General features: G+C 28.0%; 3 protein-coding genes across 3 annotated transcripts in view; all 3 read left to right on the forward strand.

The window, feature by feature from the left end:
- Positions 1-1,267: 1,267 nt before the first annotated feature.
- Positions 1,268-9,513, forward strand: LOC113383613 (MMS19 nucleotide excision repair protein homolog). The gene is made up of 11 exons (XM_026621864.1): positions 1,268-1,388; positions 1,835-1,918; positions 3,070-3,369; positions 3,690-3,841; positions 5,129-5,325; positions 5,882-6,369; positions 6,436-6,936; positions 7,135-7,430; positions 8,771-8,995; positions 9,077-9,262; positions 9,328-9,513. Exons 1-11 carry the CDS (start codon positions 1,313-1,315, stop codon positions 9,511-9,513), a joined length of 2,691 nt encoding a protein of 896 aa, XP_026477649.1. The 5' UTR covers positions 1,268-1,312.
- A 3,182-nt stretch (positions 9,514-12,695) lies between these two features.
- LOC113383003 (ragulator complex protein LAMTOR1-like) lies at positions 12,696-13,480 on the forward strand. The gene has a single exon (XM_026621259.1). It carries the CDS (start codon positions 12,818-12,820, stop codon positions 13,379-13,381), a length of 564 nt encoding a protein of 187 aa, XP_026477044.1. The 5' UTR covers positions 12,696-12,817; the 3' UTR covers positions 13,382-13,480.
- A 3,101-nt stretch (positions 13,481-16,581) lies between these two features.
- The window catches only part of LOC113383614 (titin-like), a 22,640-nt gene continuing 21,209 nt past the window's right edge, over positions 16,582-18,012 (forward strand). The window contains exons 1-4 of the mRNA XM_026621866.1: positions 16,582-16,669; positions 16,746-16,843; positions 16,946-17,341; positions 17,516-17,622. Of these exons, the coding sequence (XP_026477651.1) occupies positions 16,582-16,669; positions 16,746-16,843; positions 16,946-17,341; positions 17,516-17,622 (689 nt within the window). The remainder of the gene's footprint in view (positions 16,670-16,745; positions 16,844-16,945; positions 17,342-17,515; positions 17,623-18,012) is intronic.

Raw genomic sequence — 18,012 nt, forward strand, 5'->3', positions numbered from 1 at the left:
TTACAGCATTATAATAATATATTTAAAAACATTTAATATTTAATTACGCAACGAAAAGTTTTAGCAATTTGCCTTAAGGCACAATGCCATACACCACTAGTTTTATATTAAATTTGAAATTAATTTCAAAAACACCTCGTTATTAACAAAAATTCCAGACTAATGGGGTGCATGGCATCGTGCCTTAAGGCAAATTGCTGGAACTTTCCGTATCGTAATTAAAAATCTTGGTACGGAACCCAAAAAAATGTGTACACATTACTAAAATCTCTATAAAATATCTGATAATTTGATGCACATATGTCCAATAAACATTTTTGACCGCCAAATGACAATTTTTAACTTATTTTTACTGAGAGTCCATAATCGCTGGACCTGCCTTCTCAAAAATTTAACCAGTTCTTCATCTTGTCAATGCAAGTAAAATGTTTTTTGAATTATTAAAATCGGACGCTCCGTTCTCTTAAAAACTGAGTTACCGTTTTTTGGCACTTTTTGCCCCGTATCTTTGGAACGGCTAGACCTGCCTTCGCAAAAAACTAATCAGCACGTCTCCTTATTAATACGAATCAAATTCAAATCGGTTGATCGGTGTTCTCGAAATCGTCGACAAAAATTTGTATCCGCACACACACATACATCCATTTTTTTAAAGGTATGCCAAAATGTTCAGAAACCTCTGAAACGTAAAGATATATAAAAAATTTCATTTTCAATTTTTTTTTGCGATTACTATGCCCTACGGGAAGTTAAAAATTCTGTCTAAGCCGTTAAAGATTGTACCATTATTATATTGTCAAGGGGTTGTACATCCCTGGAAGTGTAATCTATCATACAAAATTTTTAATTTGACGTTTATTGTTTATGCAAGTTATATCGAGATTAAGCTAGAGCAAGGAAATGTCAGAGTTGATGCAAAATTACTTTTGCAAAAAATTGGAAAATAATATTTATTAATTTTTTGAAGTGCATTTAGAGGTTAGAAATGTGTTTTGACAACGTGCTAGTGAATACACAACGTATGGGATAATAATTTAACTATTTAATGATTATCAATATGTGTATTTGATCTAAAAACATAGTTGTTAAAGTAACTAAACAATTCCATATTATAATCATATGTCTCTTGAATTACTTTATATAATAATTTATATTTGTCTGTGAGTTAGTTAACCTCAAAATTATATTTGTTAGATTGTCAATTTAATTGATACATTGTATAATTACAATTGTCTGTCATTGTATAATTACAATTGTTATAATTTTACTTAAATATTTTATATTTTATTTAATATTTATTAACTGTCTAAAAATGTATGAACTACAAATATCTCTTGAAGAAATTCGCAATGGAAGTGCGTTGAAACAATGCAAAGAAATTGCAGCAGGTAAAGAAAATAATATATATTTATATAATATAATATAAATATAACATATAGAGAAAAATATATTAAGTAATTCCACGATACATCATTTATATTATTCAGTTGTCCTTTATACTAATTAAGTTTTCGATATCAGGTTTTGTACTATGGAATTATTTATCATAACAAGAATGTCATTTTGTCTAAATGTATGTTTTGTATTTTCCAATTATTTGCAAAGTAATTGTATTTATATTACCATTACCATTTTATTCTTTCTATTTACTATGCCTAATCGAGGAGAGATTTGTTTCAGAAATCTAATTTAGTTTTAAAACATTTTACAAAACTTTTCTTGGATAAATATATTGTTCAGAAACTTGAGTGACATGGTGATAAGTGTTAAAGAAAAAAGCTATAACAATTTTATTAATACATGATATATTTAATTCTTTCATTGATTTTTTCAGAAATTGTAAAAGGAAATTGTGATATATTGAAGGTTGTCATTAGTTTAAAGGAATGTCTAACACATCCAGAACCATTATATCGAGGTAAGTACAAGAAAAAAGAGTGCCAGTAAGGTTCACATGCAATGAAGTAAAACTTTTTTGCTATTTTACGAGATGGCATTTAAGTTAAAAATAAATACATCATATAACCATTTTGAATAATGTTTATTAGTAATATGATAACACTCATGATGCACACATTTATTAGTGTCAACCATTATACACATTTATATAATAATAAATTATAAATTATATATTTATAATTGCATTAAAAGTATTTATAATATTTGAAAACAATAATGTAATTAAAGTCATACTTCAAATATGACATGATCGGTTTGTCATTGTAATTAGCATTTACAACTTGAACCTTTATTAGAGAAATGAAGTAATTGCTGATTAATAAATTCTATATTTGTTCACACAGTGGTTTATGTTAAACAACCCCTAAAGAAATATTGTTTTCACAATTTCACTCATCATGTAATAATTGGGTTTTAAGAACTTCATGTAATTAAAATTAGCATACATTCATTGACTGCTTGTATTTTTTTTTTACTTTTTTGCTTGTGATACAATCTCATTTGAGCAGCTGAAATATCTGTCTTGCCTAAAAAATATTTTCCATTTTAATTGCTTTAAAAATTTATAGAAACTACGAATAATATAGAAATTATTTCAATAAACTTTTGTTTAGTACACGGCACAAATGTTTCATTTGTTTTATTATTTTTATTATAATTATTTGCGGCGATCAGGGTAAAATATCCTTCTACAGGGTAAAAGATTTATGCATTTTTTTTATTAAATCAAGATTTGTATTACCATAAAACCTTAAAATGTTTATTTATCTATGCTGATTTCCTTGTCGATTCCGATACGCATACAACGTTGATGCAGGTACGCATACAACGGCAGATCTCTATTCACGCGACACGGCGAGTAATCACAATCGACCCGTATAGAAATGATTTCATTCAAAGCGAATGACGTACAGTTCGGGCGTAACGCTATTTCCGTTGCATTCTCACAGTTTTACACCCTAGTCGCGCCTAAAGAAGTTTTACTTCAAAAGTGTATAACAATATGTAACAACAGGTATAATTATCCTCTTACATCTTATTCTTCACTTTATATATAATAAAATTGTATTTTTTCCAAGTTTCTTATAAGTTTGTTTTCATATTTTTTAGGTGGTGGTATATCTTTTCTCACAAATGTAATGCGAGAACTGCCTAAATCATTGCTAAATTCAAAAGAGCTTACTCAATTATCTGAGTACATATGTGATCGATTGAAAGATCATAATTCAATGGCATCAGCAAATTTAACGGCTGTATTGGTTTTACTCTCAATGGAAAATCTGGATGCAGATTGTGTGAAGAAAATATTGGATGTTTTATTCGATAATGTGCCATGTCAGCAGCAGGACAAAAAGGACAGATTAGTTTATATGACTATATTGAGATTAAGTTTTGCCAAATATCCTAAAGGTAATGATAAATAAAATATTGCCAATATTTAATTTGCAAGTATTTATATCTATTTTTTGTTAGCTTTTTTGTAACATAAATTAATAATCTTTATAAATATACATATGATTGAATAATTAAATGAATGATAAGAAAATCTATAAATATTAAATGATCTCTCTTACTAGACACTTCTGCTCAACCTGAGATATACAAAATATATATTATTATCAATAATAATGAACTCATTTTTTGAAACTAAATGAAATAATTAAATAAATTCATATTATGTTGTTTTTAAAATTACTCTGTTATTTATTCAGTAACATGATTTTTTTTAGCAATTCAAGAAATGGGTGATGATATATTGAAAAGTTTTATAGAGTCAGTTGATGGAGAAAGAGATCCTCAAGTTTTAGTTTTAAATTTCAAAAGTTTTGTTGAATTGAGTAAATTGTTGCCAAATGCTGAAATCTCAGAAGATATATTTGAGGTAATTCAGAAAATGCATATTAATCTAAAATATAATGATAAATATTTATTTTTGTTCTAGGTTTTATTTTTTTTGGTATTTATTTTTATTCTATTCTATTTCCTTTTTTTATATACTATTCTAATCTATTTTTATTTATTTATATTTTTCTATTTATTTCTATATTGATATATTTGAGGTAAATCAGAAAATGCATATTAATTAACTTCCCGTAGGGTAAGTTATTGTAATGGGCCGAAAATCGGAATTGAAAATTTTTACATTTCTCGACGTTTTGAAGGTTTCTGAACGTTTTGGCATACCTCAGAAAAAATGGATGTGTGTGTGTTCCTATTGATAGGGAAAAGAGCTGATTAGTTTTTGGCAAAGGCAGGTTCAACCATTTCGGAGATACGGAGCAAAGAGTGCAGAAAATAGAAATCGAATTTTTGAGAGAAGGGAGTATCCGATTTGAATGATCTAAAAAACATTCATTTAGTAATGATTGGGGGAAGTGTTTATTAGTTTTTGGCAAAGGCAGACCCAGCCATTTTGAAGATACGGAGCTAAATATGTAAAAAATGGCAATTTTTGAGAGAACTAAGCGTCCGATTTAAATGATTCAAAGAACTTTCTGCTTGTCTTAACAAAATAATTGATTTTGGGAAAAAATTTGTTACAATTTTTTTTTTTTTTTTTTTTTTTTTTTTTTTTTTTTGTATATCGAAAATATTTTAGATTTTATTTTTAATTCTGACTATAGTTCTAATATACTTTGCAAATAATTTCAACTCTGCAATCCAGTTTATATAATTCTTATAAATATTAGACAATGTTACAATATTTATAATAATATATTTGAAAACATTCAGTATTTAGATTTTTAATTCTGACTATAGTTCTAATATACTTTGCAAATAATTTCAACTCTGCAATCCAGTTTATATAATTCTTATAAATATTAGACAATGTTACAATATTTATAATAATATATTTGAAAACATTCAGTATTCCACGAACATTTCGTTACGGTACGGGAAGTTCCAGCAATTTGCCTTAAGGCACGATGCCATAATTGCCTCAAGATAGAATTCCACTTACAGCTAGTTTAAAATATAATGATGAATATTTATTTTTGTTCTAGGTTTTACTTTTTTCTGTTTATTTTTATTCTATTCTATTTCTTTTTCTTTATATTCTATTCTATTTCTATTTATTTACATTTTTCCATTTATTTTTATTCTGAATATTTGATGTAAATCAGATAAAGCATAGTAATCCAAATATAATTATTTATTTTCATTCTAGGTATTTGGTGTATATTTCCCAATTGATTTTTCAGCCCCTGTTGAACCAGACAGGCCATACACTCGAGATAATTTGGCTAAATTACTTAAAAAAAGTTTATTAGCTTATAAAGCATTTGCAAAGTATGCTATTCCTCTGGCTTTAGAAAAACTTGATTCAGATTTTGAAGTAGCTAAAATTGATTCATTGGAATTTTTTAAGTAAAGTGGTAAATTGACTTTTTAGTAACTTCTAACTATTATAATTAAAATCATTAAATATTGCATTGATTGGTTTAGCTTTGAGTAAACTTGTTGAAGAAATTTTGCTATATTGCATTTCAATTTGCAAAATGTTGACTGTATATATACAGGGTGTCCCAGAACTCAACATCGAGTCGAACCGAGGTGACAGTATTGATCATAACTATCATGTAAAAAGTTATGAAAAAAAAATATCTTACATGGTTGGATAATCATGAGCTTTCAAAAGCAACCTAGTGCTTTGGTGAAAATATGACATTTTTTCTTATTATGGTTAATTTTTATTAATCTGGTTCATTTATGCTTTGGATCCATATTCACAAATAACATTTATAGGGCTACAATGTTTTAAGAAATAAGCAAATGGACTTGATGTTGAGTTCTGAGACACTCTGTATATTAAATATTACATACTATAAATTTCTATTAATAAAATTTAATATAAGTGAAAATTATGTCATTCCCAGAATTCAAATAAAAATGATTATATTTTTATCATTTTCTTTTTGCAGATAGAAAGTTGTGATATTTATGGAGATTCTGATTACAAACCACATTTACATGAAATGACAAAGTTATTGAGGCTAGAAATTTTGAGAGGCTGTGAAGCTAAAACTTGTTCACTTAGCCTGATTCTTTTGTGCAGATTATCGGAAACTTTGCAAGAGTCTTTACATGAATTTGTTGATACCGTATTGAATTTTTGCCTAATATTTCTACTCGATGATTCAATGACACAACAGCATTTAATTGCTACATATGTTTTATATGCAACAGCTTTAGGTTCTAAAAGTGCTTGTGAGAAAATTTTGAATAGAGTAATTCCTATAATCATAACGAAAAATGTTACAATAAACACTGTGAGTCAATTATATATGCTATTGCACAGTTATCAAAGTACAAAAGCTGATCTGGAATCAAAGATTTTCACAGATTTTGTGAATTGGTTTACAAATCAAAAAACAAATGACATAAAAATATTAGTTATGATGTCGTCTTGCATAATTATGTTAAATAAAAATTTAGATTCTTTAAAAGAAAATATTTATAACACAATTTTGCAAGGTATTGTTAAGGACAAGTCTCTAATTCCATTCAATTTAACTATGTTGCAACAAATGTCTGAAAAAGATGAGCAATTTACTGAAATATTTATGCCGTTATTACTTGCAAATGAAATAACTGAAACTAAAATAGAAATTTTAATAAGACTAATGTTTAAAAGCAAAGTTTCAAAAACATGCTGCCAATGTTTTATTGAACATTTGAAGAATCCTGCATTGTTTCAAAAAATACTGCTAAAATTTCTTGATGTATATGAGGCTGTGAATGATTCAAATGACAAATTCAATATTGTGAAAACACTTATAGAAGAATATGATTTTATTGATTCTATTGAAAATACTTTGCAAAGTAGTGATGTTGTCATGGATGAGAATTTGCTTTATGGTGTAAGAAATATTTTTGTAATTATATCTCAACAATCTTCTGCAGAACAACTGAACAACGTATTAGGCAGGAATAGATGTTCTATATGGAATTGTAAAACTTTGGCTTTATACAATGGTAAGAAATTTTTAATATTGAGAAATTTGCATAGAACTAGGTATATTATATATATATATATATATATATATATATATATATATATATATATATAATTTCAACATGATATTTATGATTGTTGAAATATATAACTTATATAATCAAATTCATATAATTATTTTAATTTTATTATTAATACATTTTTTAATATTTATTCAGGAATAATATATGGAATAAACAAATCTGAACTTCAAATAAATTATATAACTGATTTAATAAGTTGTCTGGTGAAATCTGCTTTGAGCGATTCTCCCATAGAAAGATTTTTTGCAAACATGACTATGTACTATTTAATCAACAAAATAGTTAGTGAAGAATTATCAAGTTTATTATTGAGTAAGTTGAATTATGAGAGCAATGAAGGATTATTATTGCGGAAAGTAGAAAGCTCTTCTTGGCTAGCAAAAGGATTGCTATTGCGCAGTGACAAAAAATATGAGGATTTGCTGAGAAAGGTACTTCATATATTGTATGTTTTATATGGTTTTAAATTTATACAAAATGTGAGAATTATTCTGATACTTTTTCTCAAAACATATTAGTAATTTTATGTTGATTGAACAAGTAACATGAAACAAATGTATCAGACCCAAAATATTCAGTATTTCGGTACTTTGTGCTTTGATATATTAATAAACCAGGTCTAATTTTATTGATAGATATTACCTAAATGTAAACCTTTTTTAACTTCCTTCAGGGCAGGTTCAAGTAATCATCCAAAAATCGAAAATCTTGCATATTTCAACGTTTCAAAGGTTTCTGAACATTCTGATAATTAGAAAACAAATTATCGTATATTTTGTAGAGATTTTTATAATGAGTACCATATTTGTTTCCAATTCTTTTATGAAATTTCCAAATCTTCATAAAAGTCGTTTTTTTTCAGGAACTTTTTAAATTTAAAGCTATTGAAGATCTTAAATTTTGGTTAGGAAAATTTCAGGAATTTGCCATTCACCACTAGTTATATATAATTAATAATTAATTAACTTTCTGAAGGAGAAGTTTGTTTTCGCGAACAAATCCCATTCGCCAATTTTATGTTTTCCCGACGTTTCAAGTCATTCTGAATCGAATGTGACCAAATTTTGAAAAAGCAGGTGTGTGTATGTTAGCTCATTTTTGACCTTTCGTCGGCGTTTTCCCAAAAACGGCTGAACCGATTTCAAAAACTTAAAAGCCATTTGATGAAACATGATAAGACTCGCCTTGGTTTGTTTTTTGATACGATCCGTTGAGCCATTTCTTTAGAATTAGCAGAATAGTGTAAAAATTTCGTTCAGTTTTAGCCTAAAATCCTGATTAGATTTTATGAATTCAAAAACTATTTGAAAGATATTATTTGGAAATTGTGCGGATTAGTTTTTGATAAATTTCGGCAGGCTGTTGCTTCGTAAAAATTCGACGATTTCCTTGAAACTTAGTATGGTGATAGAGTAGGCTTTATGTTTATGAGCATATTAAAATGTAGTCCTTCGATTCTCAAAATTAATTCAAATTTGGATTTTAGAAAGTTCTCCGTGAATAATAAATAATGTGTAATAAAAAATTTGTATATTATTAAATAATGTGCAATAGTTTATAACATAAGTTGTCATACAGGAACTCAGGGTACCTATATAAGACACTCATAAATAAGATGTATTGTAAGTCGATTATTTACACATTTCAGGAAGTTCATTCAAGTTGCCATAAGGCATATGCCACTTACAACTAGTTTATTTTATTATTGTTTTTTGTGTAAAATCCACTGTTAGCACATTTTACTACAACTAAGTATTTGTTTATCTTCTAGTGTGCAGATCTTGATGATTCTCATATTCCCACGATTTATAGAATTTTGTGTTACGAATGTCCAATACCCAATGGAAACATCAGCATTTTGCATAAACAAAGATTATTTGTTACTACTGAAAAGTTATTCAATTCTAAAATGATGAAACCTGATATCAGATTATTTACTTATAATTTGATGATAACATGTATTCCAAAAACTATTTTACATATGTACAAAGATATTGTGAGTATATGAATGATCAAATTCAAATTTATATTGACTATTCATGAATTGATATTTTTATTGCAATCTGTTATTTTTCAGCTTACTACAATATTAGTTGATTCTATAAGAAGTGAGGATAAAGATTTGCAGTGGATAAGCTTGTATAATACTAAAAATATTTTGGAATTATCTCCCGATGAAAATGGTTTATGTTCATCACTTTATGAAAACGTAGATAAAATGTTACCAAGAGTACTGCATTTATTGGAAACTTCTGACCATCAAGTACATTTTAAAATCAATGTAATTTATCAAAAAAAATGTGATCTAATTATTATTTTATTTTGCAGGAAAATCAAAAAATAACCTTATATATTGTCAGTCATTATGGAACATCAAAGAAATATTTAATCAAACTTTTACAATATAAACAACAGGTTCTGGCATGTCTTAAAAGATGTCTAAACAATCAAAGTCGTATTGTTAGATTTATAGTGCAAAAATCTATTGAAAATTGGAAAAATATTGATAGTTAATAATGATGTAAAGATGTTTATTCAAGAAGAAATCATTATGTATTTACTCATATTTTTAATAAATTAAAAAAAAACTTTTAGAAATGAAAAAAGGTTAAAGATTTTTGATAATAATATAATAATTAAATAATAGTACTGCCCTTGCTCCAGTTTGATTCAGGGAAGATATATATATATATATATATATATATATATATATAAAAGGTGTTCCTCGGCATAATGGTTAACCACATGGCCTCAGGTGGGCGGGCTTGTGAGTATGAACTCTAGCTCTGGATAACTTGATATTGTGCAGTAGCAATGCCCATTTTTACTTCAAAATATACATCAAAAATATGTTTCCACTTGAAAATAGCTATTTCGGGCACTGCGGTGTGAAATGGCAATGGGAAATCTCTTACAATATTCTGCCCAGAATCAAGTTGGAGTTTAACTCAGCTCACAGACCCAGGTCAGTACTACCCATTAATATTTTTATATCAAGTATAAAGTATAACATTCATATTACAGATATCAAAGTACATGAAACTGCTTGTGCAATGCTTTTTAAATGTACACATTATCGATCACCGTAAACTAAAATTTTAATTTAAGTTTGATTCATGCTTCTATAGAACAGGAAAAATCATTAACATTGCAGCGGCTTTCTTGAGTTTTGAGAAGTAATAATAATAAAGAGTTTTACGAATTTTATATTTAAGCTTTTATACAAACATTAAATTTTTTTTAGCTTTATTCAAAAATTATACCAGTCATTATAGTAAGTTCTTCTCGGAATTCGAAATACCCAGCTGTAAGTCTGTAAATACTTGTATATTGCGCCCTAAAGTTGTCTCAAAAGCTACATATTGTAGGGTGTCAATACCATATGTAGGTTTTGAGACAGCTTTATAGGTTGTCAATATACAAGTACTTACAGACCTAATGCTGGGTATCTCGAGTTCTGAGATTCTTACCTAATTTAAGCTTAAATGTCAAAGGACTACAGAGAAAATTAAGGCAAAATGACTAGCATAATTTTGCGATAGTAAAAAATTTAATTAATTATATTTTTTTTAATTTTTAACTTCCCATATATAAGTTAAGTAATCGCAAAAAAATCGAAAAAAAAAATTCATACTTTTCAAAGATTTATATTTTAGCAGAGCAAATTGATGTTTGTGTGGAAACAATTTTTTTGTCGACGATTACGGGAACGCAAATCAACCAAGTTAAATAATTCAAAAAATATTCTATTTGTATTGATGGAGAGACAGGGGCGTAGCGTGACTTGGCGGCGCCCCGTGTCAAAATTTGTTTGGGGCCCCCTCAAGAAGAATTTTTTTTTTACGATATATAAAAATACATAACATTAAAAGAATATTCATTTATCATTCTAATTATTCATTTATATAATTTTCTTTAATTTTCTGAATTTTTCACAAATGATTCCAGATCTCACTCTTCTTGCCTTTTTTGAAAAACTGAATTATTGAATAATCTTATAATTTTATAAAGTTTCTGTTTCTAGGAACATACAGGTCTGGTATACATTTATGTCATAAAGTTTTTACGTAATTTTTATTTAGTTTTAATTTTAAAAATTTCTTTTAGCAGTTGCGATTGTAACTGGAAGAAGGACCAGGAATAAAATGGTTACTGTTATTTCATTAGGAAAACTCGATGCAAGCAACCCTATTGCATTTCTTAAATTTCCTAGATTTTTGTATTCAAACTTATTTCTAGAACCATCAATATATACAATATTTCATGTTCGTACATATTTACAGTATTTCTTTGCAGTAATTTAACTGACAATTTTCCGGAAACGTTTATTAATTCTCGATTTCAAAAAGACAAATATTACTACTTTTACGTCGCTAAGATTTTGAAATCTTTGTTTGGTTTGTAAAAATACTATATCAAACAGCAATAGTACACATTAAAATAAAATTTTTGGTCAAAAATTCTCTCATCTTGATTATCTCATCTTATTGATAACGTGATAACTCATCATAATAACCCTTCAATATCTTTATCTTTTGTTCTTTAAAATAGTTATTGCAATCCATCTTTTTTGCAAACTATTTGGACTTTTTTTAGCAAACTAATTCAATAAATTTTCATATCTTAATTTGCACAGTCTATTCAAAAGATTACTTAACAAATTACTAGTTTTTGTAAGACATTGCTGGCATGTTGTAAAGTTTCAGAAAATAACTAATAATTGGAAACAGTGAAGAAATTAATCTGAAAATGATTTAGTTGATCATATTATCAAAATCTAATTATTAAACTGATGCATCATGCAGACAATACAACTAGTAACAGAAATAAATATAAAAATGTTAGAAATTTAACTATAAAAATTCCAATTTTCGATGAAGAATTTATAAACTGGATTAGTTTTATAGATTTGTTGACAAAAATATTAATTTATGGGATGTGCAAAAGCTTTACTAATTGAATTGATTACTAGAGCTTACAAGTTGAAGTTCAATACCTCTCGATAACAAAAGGAAATGCAAACTACGTTAAAATTATTAATTTTTTTAAAAAAATTGTTGTTTTATTTTCTGTTATGCTCGTTGGGGGCCCCCCTGGCTCAGGGGCCCCATATTTTTGATACGGCTGATACGGCGGTAGTGGCTGATACGCCCCTGTGGAGAGACGTGCTTATTAGTTTTTGGCAAAGGCAGAACCAGCCGTTTCGAAAACACGTGGCAAAAACCTTTGAAAAGTAAAGTTATATAAAAATTTTCTTTTTCGATTTTTTTGCTTACTATAACTTGCCCTACGGGAAATTAAAAAGTTCAAAATTGTCAACAAAAATCAAAACAAAGTAAAATTTTAATTTTCAAAAATCTAATTTTTTTTTCAAAAAAAAAAAGAATTAAAAAATTTTAACGCTTTTTTAAAAAGTTTTAATTTCTGATACTGAAAGTTCCCGCAATTTGCCTTAAGATACGATGCCATGCACCACTAGTTTTTCTATCTTTATAATTTAAATTTTAATTTTAATTCTTTAAATTGTTATTATAAAATATAAATATATTATTCTTGAGAAAGAAAATTATTCGTTCCCATCTGTATCAAATATCACCAACACAAAAAAAAAAATGGATCTGAATCACCGCCGTATATGTATGTTGGTGGAGACGCAGCTCATGAATTTCTTATCTCACGTCGCTATGCATCTCTTGCTCCTATGTGCAAGAAATGTCAAATTGATATCACTATCGTACAATTATGATTTCGTACTTAAATATTTTTGTTGATTGCGTTCGTAACAGTTGATTGCGTAGTTTTATAAAATTATACACAAATGGATAATATAATTAGTAGTTTTAGTGCATTGCTCAGAACGTGTTTTTGTAATATGGGTTGCTGTTTTAGTTGCAAAGAGGAGAATTCCTCAAACGAAGGCGAAATCAATGAAAGAACGCATTTGTTAGTTGACCCAGTTAGCAATAATACTACGATACAGAGAGTAAACAGCGATGACTTTTTAAACCGTTATCCTAATTCAGTTCCGAAAAAAACTGATGAACAATCAGCACTCAATAGGATTTTACAAGAAACTGCGACAAATGTTATAGATGTTGCGGCGATGGACTCTCATACATTAGAACAGCACGATTATATGGACAGAATAAGACTTTACAATCAAAGAATGATGCAGGCTTGGAATAATATTCAAATATCACCTGTAGGACCTCATTGTTTGTTGATTGACATTAGTGCTCCTGAAAAAGTCCTTGGAACCAATCCAATTTCAGCTGCAGATCAACAGCTTATTAATGATGCGTCAGATAAAGCATTAGCCGCAATGAAGAAAATATTTGTTCAACACAAAGAAGATCTTGTCGTACCTTTTGGAATACCATGATATGGTTTTAATCGAATATTCTACAAGAACTAATGTGATATCTATGTAGATACATAAATTTTCTGATATATTTTAAAGAGTGACTGTTTAAATGAGCAAATTCAATTATGATTAAAATATCCATATTTAAATAGTTACTCTATCATAAATTATATATATATATATATATATATATATATATATATTTAAGACCCTTGTATATAAAATTGTTCATAAATATTTGAATCGTAATCAAAAAATCAGTTTCCATTATGATTATTTATATAATCTTGCAGAGCTTATATTGATATTATATATTAATTTTATTGATATGATGTTATTTTTATAACTTTAATTAATGCCATATTATGCCTTACTGATTATTTAGAATACTATTATAAAATCTGATTATTTAGAATTGTATTATGAGTGACTGATAATTAAATTATAATGACATTAAACAAAAAAATATTTTTACTAATGTAAAAGTTAATTATGAATATATATCTACATGCATATTTAGCCTATTTTATTAAAAATGCTACAACGAATGATGAATGCATTGAAATGCTTAAATGTTAAAGTAACGGTTTGGTTGTTATGTATTTTTTGATATAAAGATTGTTATAATAATCAAATATTCACTGTAATTGATAATATATATAAATATTTTCAATTTTGTCTTCATCCTTAACAAGAAACTAAGTTATTCTATTAATTAAATCACATAAGTAATTTCAAATAATTTTGAATCCACACATAAGTAGTATGTAGATAATTTTATTATTAGAATAATACTAGAATACTAGAATAATGATCTTCTAATTATTTATTTATTATTATTTTATTTATTATTATTTATTTTATTATTAAGTCTCATTGATTAACTTTTCTTCCTAAAAGTAAGAAATAATTTTAAATAATCAGTATTTAAAACGCGCCAAAATTTTGAACATTTTTATTTAAATTATTCGTATTCTTAGTATGGTAGCACTGCGGGCCGTAGAGCATAACATCAACATGACAACAATCAAAATAAATAAAAAGATGGCGGATTAAGCTTCATATTTATTTAGATTATGGCGTTAATAAATTGCTTGTACACATATCAACATAATTGCATCAAATGTAAAAGTTAAAAAATGTATACCTTTTTTTAAATCATGATTTCGAACTTTTATAGTGAATAGTATATTTAATCTAAAGTGAATTTGAGGTTAAGCTTGGTTAACTTTATTTAACAAAATGTATTTAGTGTATATAAGATGATTTTTTTTATTATAAGCTAAAGTTATATATTTTATCTGTTAGTTTAAGTTTTTTATGAGATTGTTTAGTTAAAAGTGTGAATGTTTTAGAATAAGTATTGCACAAACGTTCATAATGGAATTTACAGAGTCAAGTGATAAAACCGAAACCGATTCTCAAAATAAAGCTTCTCTTGGAACTAGGTTAAAATTAGTAGAATATGATGAATCTGATTCATCAAATGATTCTTCAAGTAATAAATCTAAAAATACAGCTATTCCACATGATAAGTTACCTGAAAATCTGGAATCAAAAGAAATAGTTCATAGCTCAGATAGTGAAAAATCAGGTGATGGTTTCAATACTTCTAAAGCCTTATCTGCTGATGATATTAATTTAATTATTATGGGTGGTTCAGCTCTACCCGATACTATAAATGATGATTTACTGAAAGATCCTCAATCTAGCACAGATGAAGGTAATAAAATTATTGAAGACAGTGGCAACGGACAAGATATCAAACAAGAAACAACAATCAATGATTCAGATAATAAAAATTTAAATGCTGTCGAATCTGAAACTCCCATTAATACTGAACCTGAAACTATTTCTGGAACTGATGTAGGTAATGTAGATGATATTGTAACTGAATTAATACAAGTAACAGAAGTTGATATGAACAAGCTTCCGTTGGATGATGATATGCCCGAATCTTGTCAAGAAAGTGAACTACCACAAATTAAAGCAGGTACTAGTCAAACGGTTGATACCGATGATGATATGGAGTTTTATGATTGTGAAACTGCTGTTCTAAATAAAGATTTAGAAGTTGTTGAAGAAACACCAGAAATTGAAGAATCTACAGTGACAATTATAGACTCTATAAATGATGCAGTAATAACAGAAGCTCCAGAAATAGATGAATCTTTACCAGAAGCAATAGAAACTGTTGTATCAAGTAAAGATTTAGAAATTGTTGAACAAACATTAGAAATTGAAGAATCTTCAGTGACAATTACAGATTTTATGATTGATGCAGAAATGACAGAGGCTCCAGAAATAGATGAATCTTCACCAGCTATTGAAACAATAGAAACTGAGCAGGTTACACATATTAAAGATGATTCAGTATCTATTCTGGCAAATGAAGAACCCAAAAGTTTACCTGCAGATGAGGAATTAACTTTAAAATGGTTTCGAAAAACTGAAGAAATGGCTATAGAAACGAACAAACAATAATTGATGATATTGAATGTGAACAAACTGTGAACAATCCAGAAAGTATAGAGAATGTGGTAAGTGAGGCAACAGATATACTCGAGGTTGAATCATTAGTGAAACAGGCAGAAGTGCATGAACCTGTTAATACTGATCTAATTGAAAACGTTGAAGTAGAAGAAACTGTTGTAGAATCAGAAATTTTAAATTAATGATGATATAATTTCAAATCCACAGAAATTGATCATGCTCAAGCTGCTACAAGCATTGCCAACAATGTAAACGTTTTAGAAGTTGCAGAAACTATAGATTTAAATACATTATTGGTAAAAGACTTAGAAATAGAATTGGAAGAAACGATAAAAGCAGAAGAAATGTTGAAAGAGGTAGAATTAACAGAAGAACCTGTAAAAGATATTGAAGTATCTGATAATAACGAGGAAGAAAGTGAAAAATCAATCAGTATTGAAAAATTATCTGAAGATATATTGACAAGTGACCAAATTACTACTGGACTGGAAGAAGATACGAAAATGCTGAACTAATAAAACCTGCAGAAACTGTAGATATACTAATGGAAACTGAGGTAGTAGAAAGTATGGAAACTGTTGAGACTACTGACGAACCCAAAGATGCCCTAGCGTTGATGATGTGAAGAAAAAATCATAACAGAAAGCAGCCTGATGTTCCTGTGTCTGAAGACTCTGAAGATAAATCTAATAAATTGGATACCGATATTCAAGAAGCTATCACAAATGAAATGCCTGAACAACTTATGGAAGTTTTCAGAAGAGACATCTATTGATACAGATGTTTCTGATGCCACCAGTACTGTGACCCCAAGTACAAAAATCAAATAAATCCAATAAACCCGTTTTAATCAAATTGTTCTAATTTGTTTATGAAAGTTTACAATCAGAATCAAGCATACTGGACACAAGTGTCATAGCAGATACTACATTTGAAAATGATTCGGATGAAGTTGATAAAGTGGAAACAAAAATAGATGATTGTAAGGTAGGACCTCTAAAAAACTAAATCTATCACAAAACCTAATTTAAACGCCCCTGCTGAAAGTGATTCACTTCTATTATCACAAAAATTCAAAAACTTGCTGAGTCTGGCCTGACTGAAAATAGGGAGTGTGGGAAGACTGATAAAACTCCTAAAGTAACGATTAAACCAATTAGAAAACCTGTAGATGAAGAATCCAATATACCAAAATTAACTATTAAACCCGTAGTTGATACAGAGAAGCAGAAGGAGGAAGGCAAACCACCACTTATTGACAAAGTTGAAACAGTACCAAAGCTTACAATAAAACCAATAGTAAAACCTGAAGCAGAGATTGTACCTAAATTAACTCTTAAAATACCTATAGATAATAAAGATCCTTCATCAGAATCAGACTCTGATGAAGTGAAATCTTCTAAAAATATTGTTCCAAAGCTAACTTTGAAGCTGCCTGTTGAAGTAAGCACAAAGAAGTTACTTCTGAGTCTGAAACTGATGAATGTAAAATGTCCGATGAAGCACACGTTCCTAAGTTAATGCTTAAAATTCTCAATAAGCCTGAAGAAACTAATGCTGATCAAGTGTCTTCTACTCAAACATACCTAAATTGACAATAAGAACCAGTGAAAAATCTGCTGAAGTTATATCAAACTTATTGTTAATGTAAATCAACAGCTACTTTCTTCTACAGATGATGTGGTTCAACAAAAGGTACCTAAGTTAACTTTGAGATTAAATCCAGAAGATCAATCAATTGCGGATTCTATCTACCGGCCAACTAAGTAAAGAAACTTCTGATCAGAGTATGAAGATGAGCTTGTACAACACACTCTACTGTACCTCCTGACTATAAAACTATCGTCTGAAAAGAACAGGACAAAACTTATTGAAAAGGAATCCATTCATCAAACAGTTCCTAAATTAATGATTAAATTACCTGCTGATAAGAACAATTATCAGTACAAAATAGTGATGTGCAGCAAACTGTTCCAAAAATAACAATAAAATTGCCTTCTGAAAAAGATGCCAGATGATAATAAAGATGTATCAATAAGACCTTTGAAAAAACGACTGAAGAAAACGACTCATCTGATTGTCCCAAAATTAACTATTAAAAGTCATCTGAAAAAGATCAAGATGACCAAGATAAACCAATTGAAAAGCATGTTGTT

This window comes from Ctenocephalides felis, unplaced genomic scaffold (assembly GCF_003426905.1).
Source record: "Ctenocephalides felis isolate EL2017-DRISC unplaced genomic scaffold, ASM342690v1 CF-g0.4_SCAFFOLD_03570, whole genome shotgun sequence".
Taxonomy (NCBI): domain Eukaryota; kingdom Metazoa; phylum Arthropoda; class Insecta; order Siphonaptera; family Pulicidae; genus Ctenocephalides; species Ctenocephalides felis.

Coding starts and splice junctions, on each gene's coding strand:
- LOC113383003 (XM_026621259.1), top strand. CDS start 12,818: ATGGATAATATAATTAGTAGTTTTAGTGCATTGCTCAGAACGTGTTTT.
- LOC113383613 (XM_026621864.1), top strand. CDS start 1,313: ATGTATGAACTACAAATATCTCTTGAAGAAATTCGCAATGGAAGTGCG. Junction 1,389..1,834: donor ATGCAAAGAAATTGCAGCAG/GTAAAGAAAATA, acceptor TGATTTTTTCAG/AAATTGTAAAAGGAAATTGT. Junction 1,919..3,069: donor TCCAGAACCATTATATCGAG/GTAAGTACAAGA, acceptor CATATTTTTTAG/GTGGTGGTATATCTTTTCTC.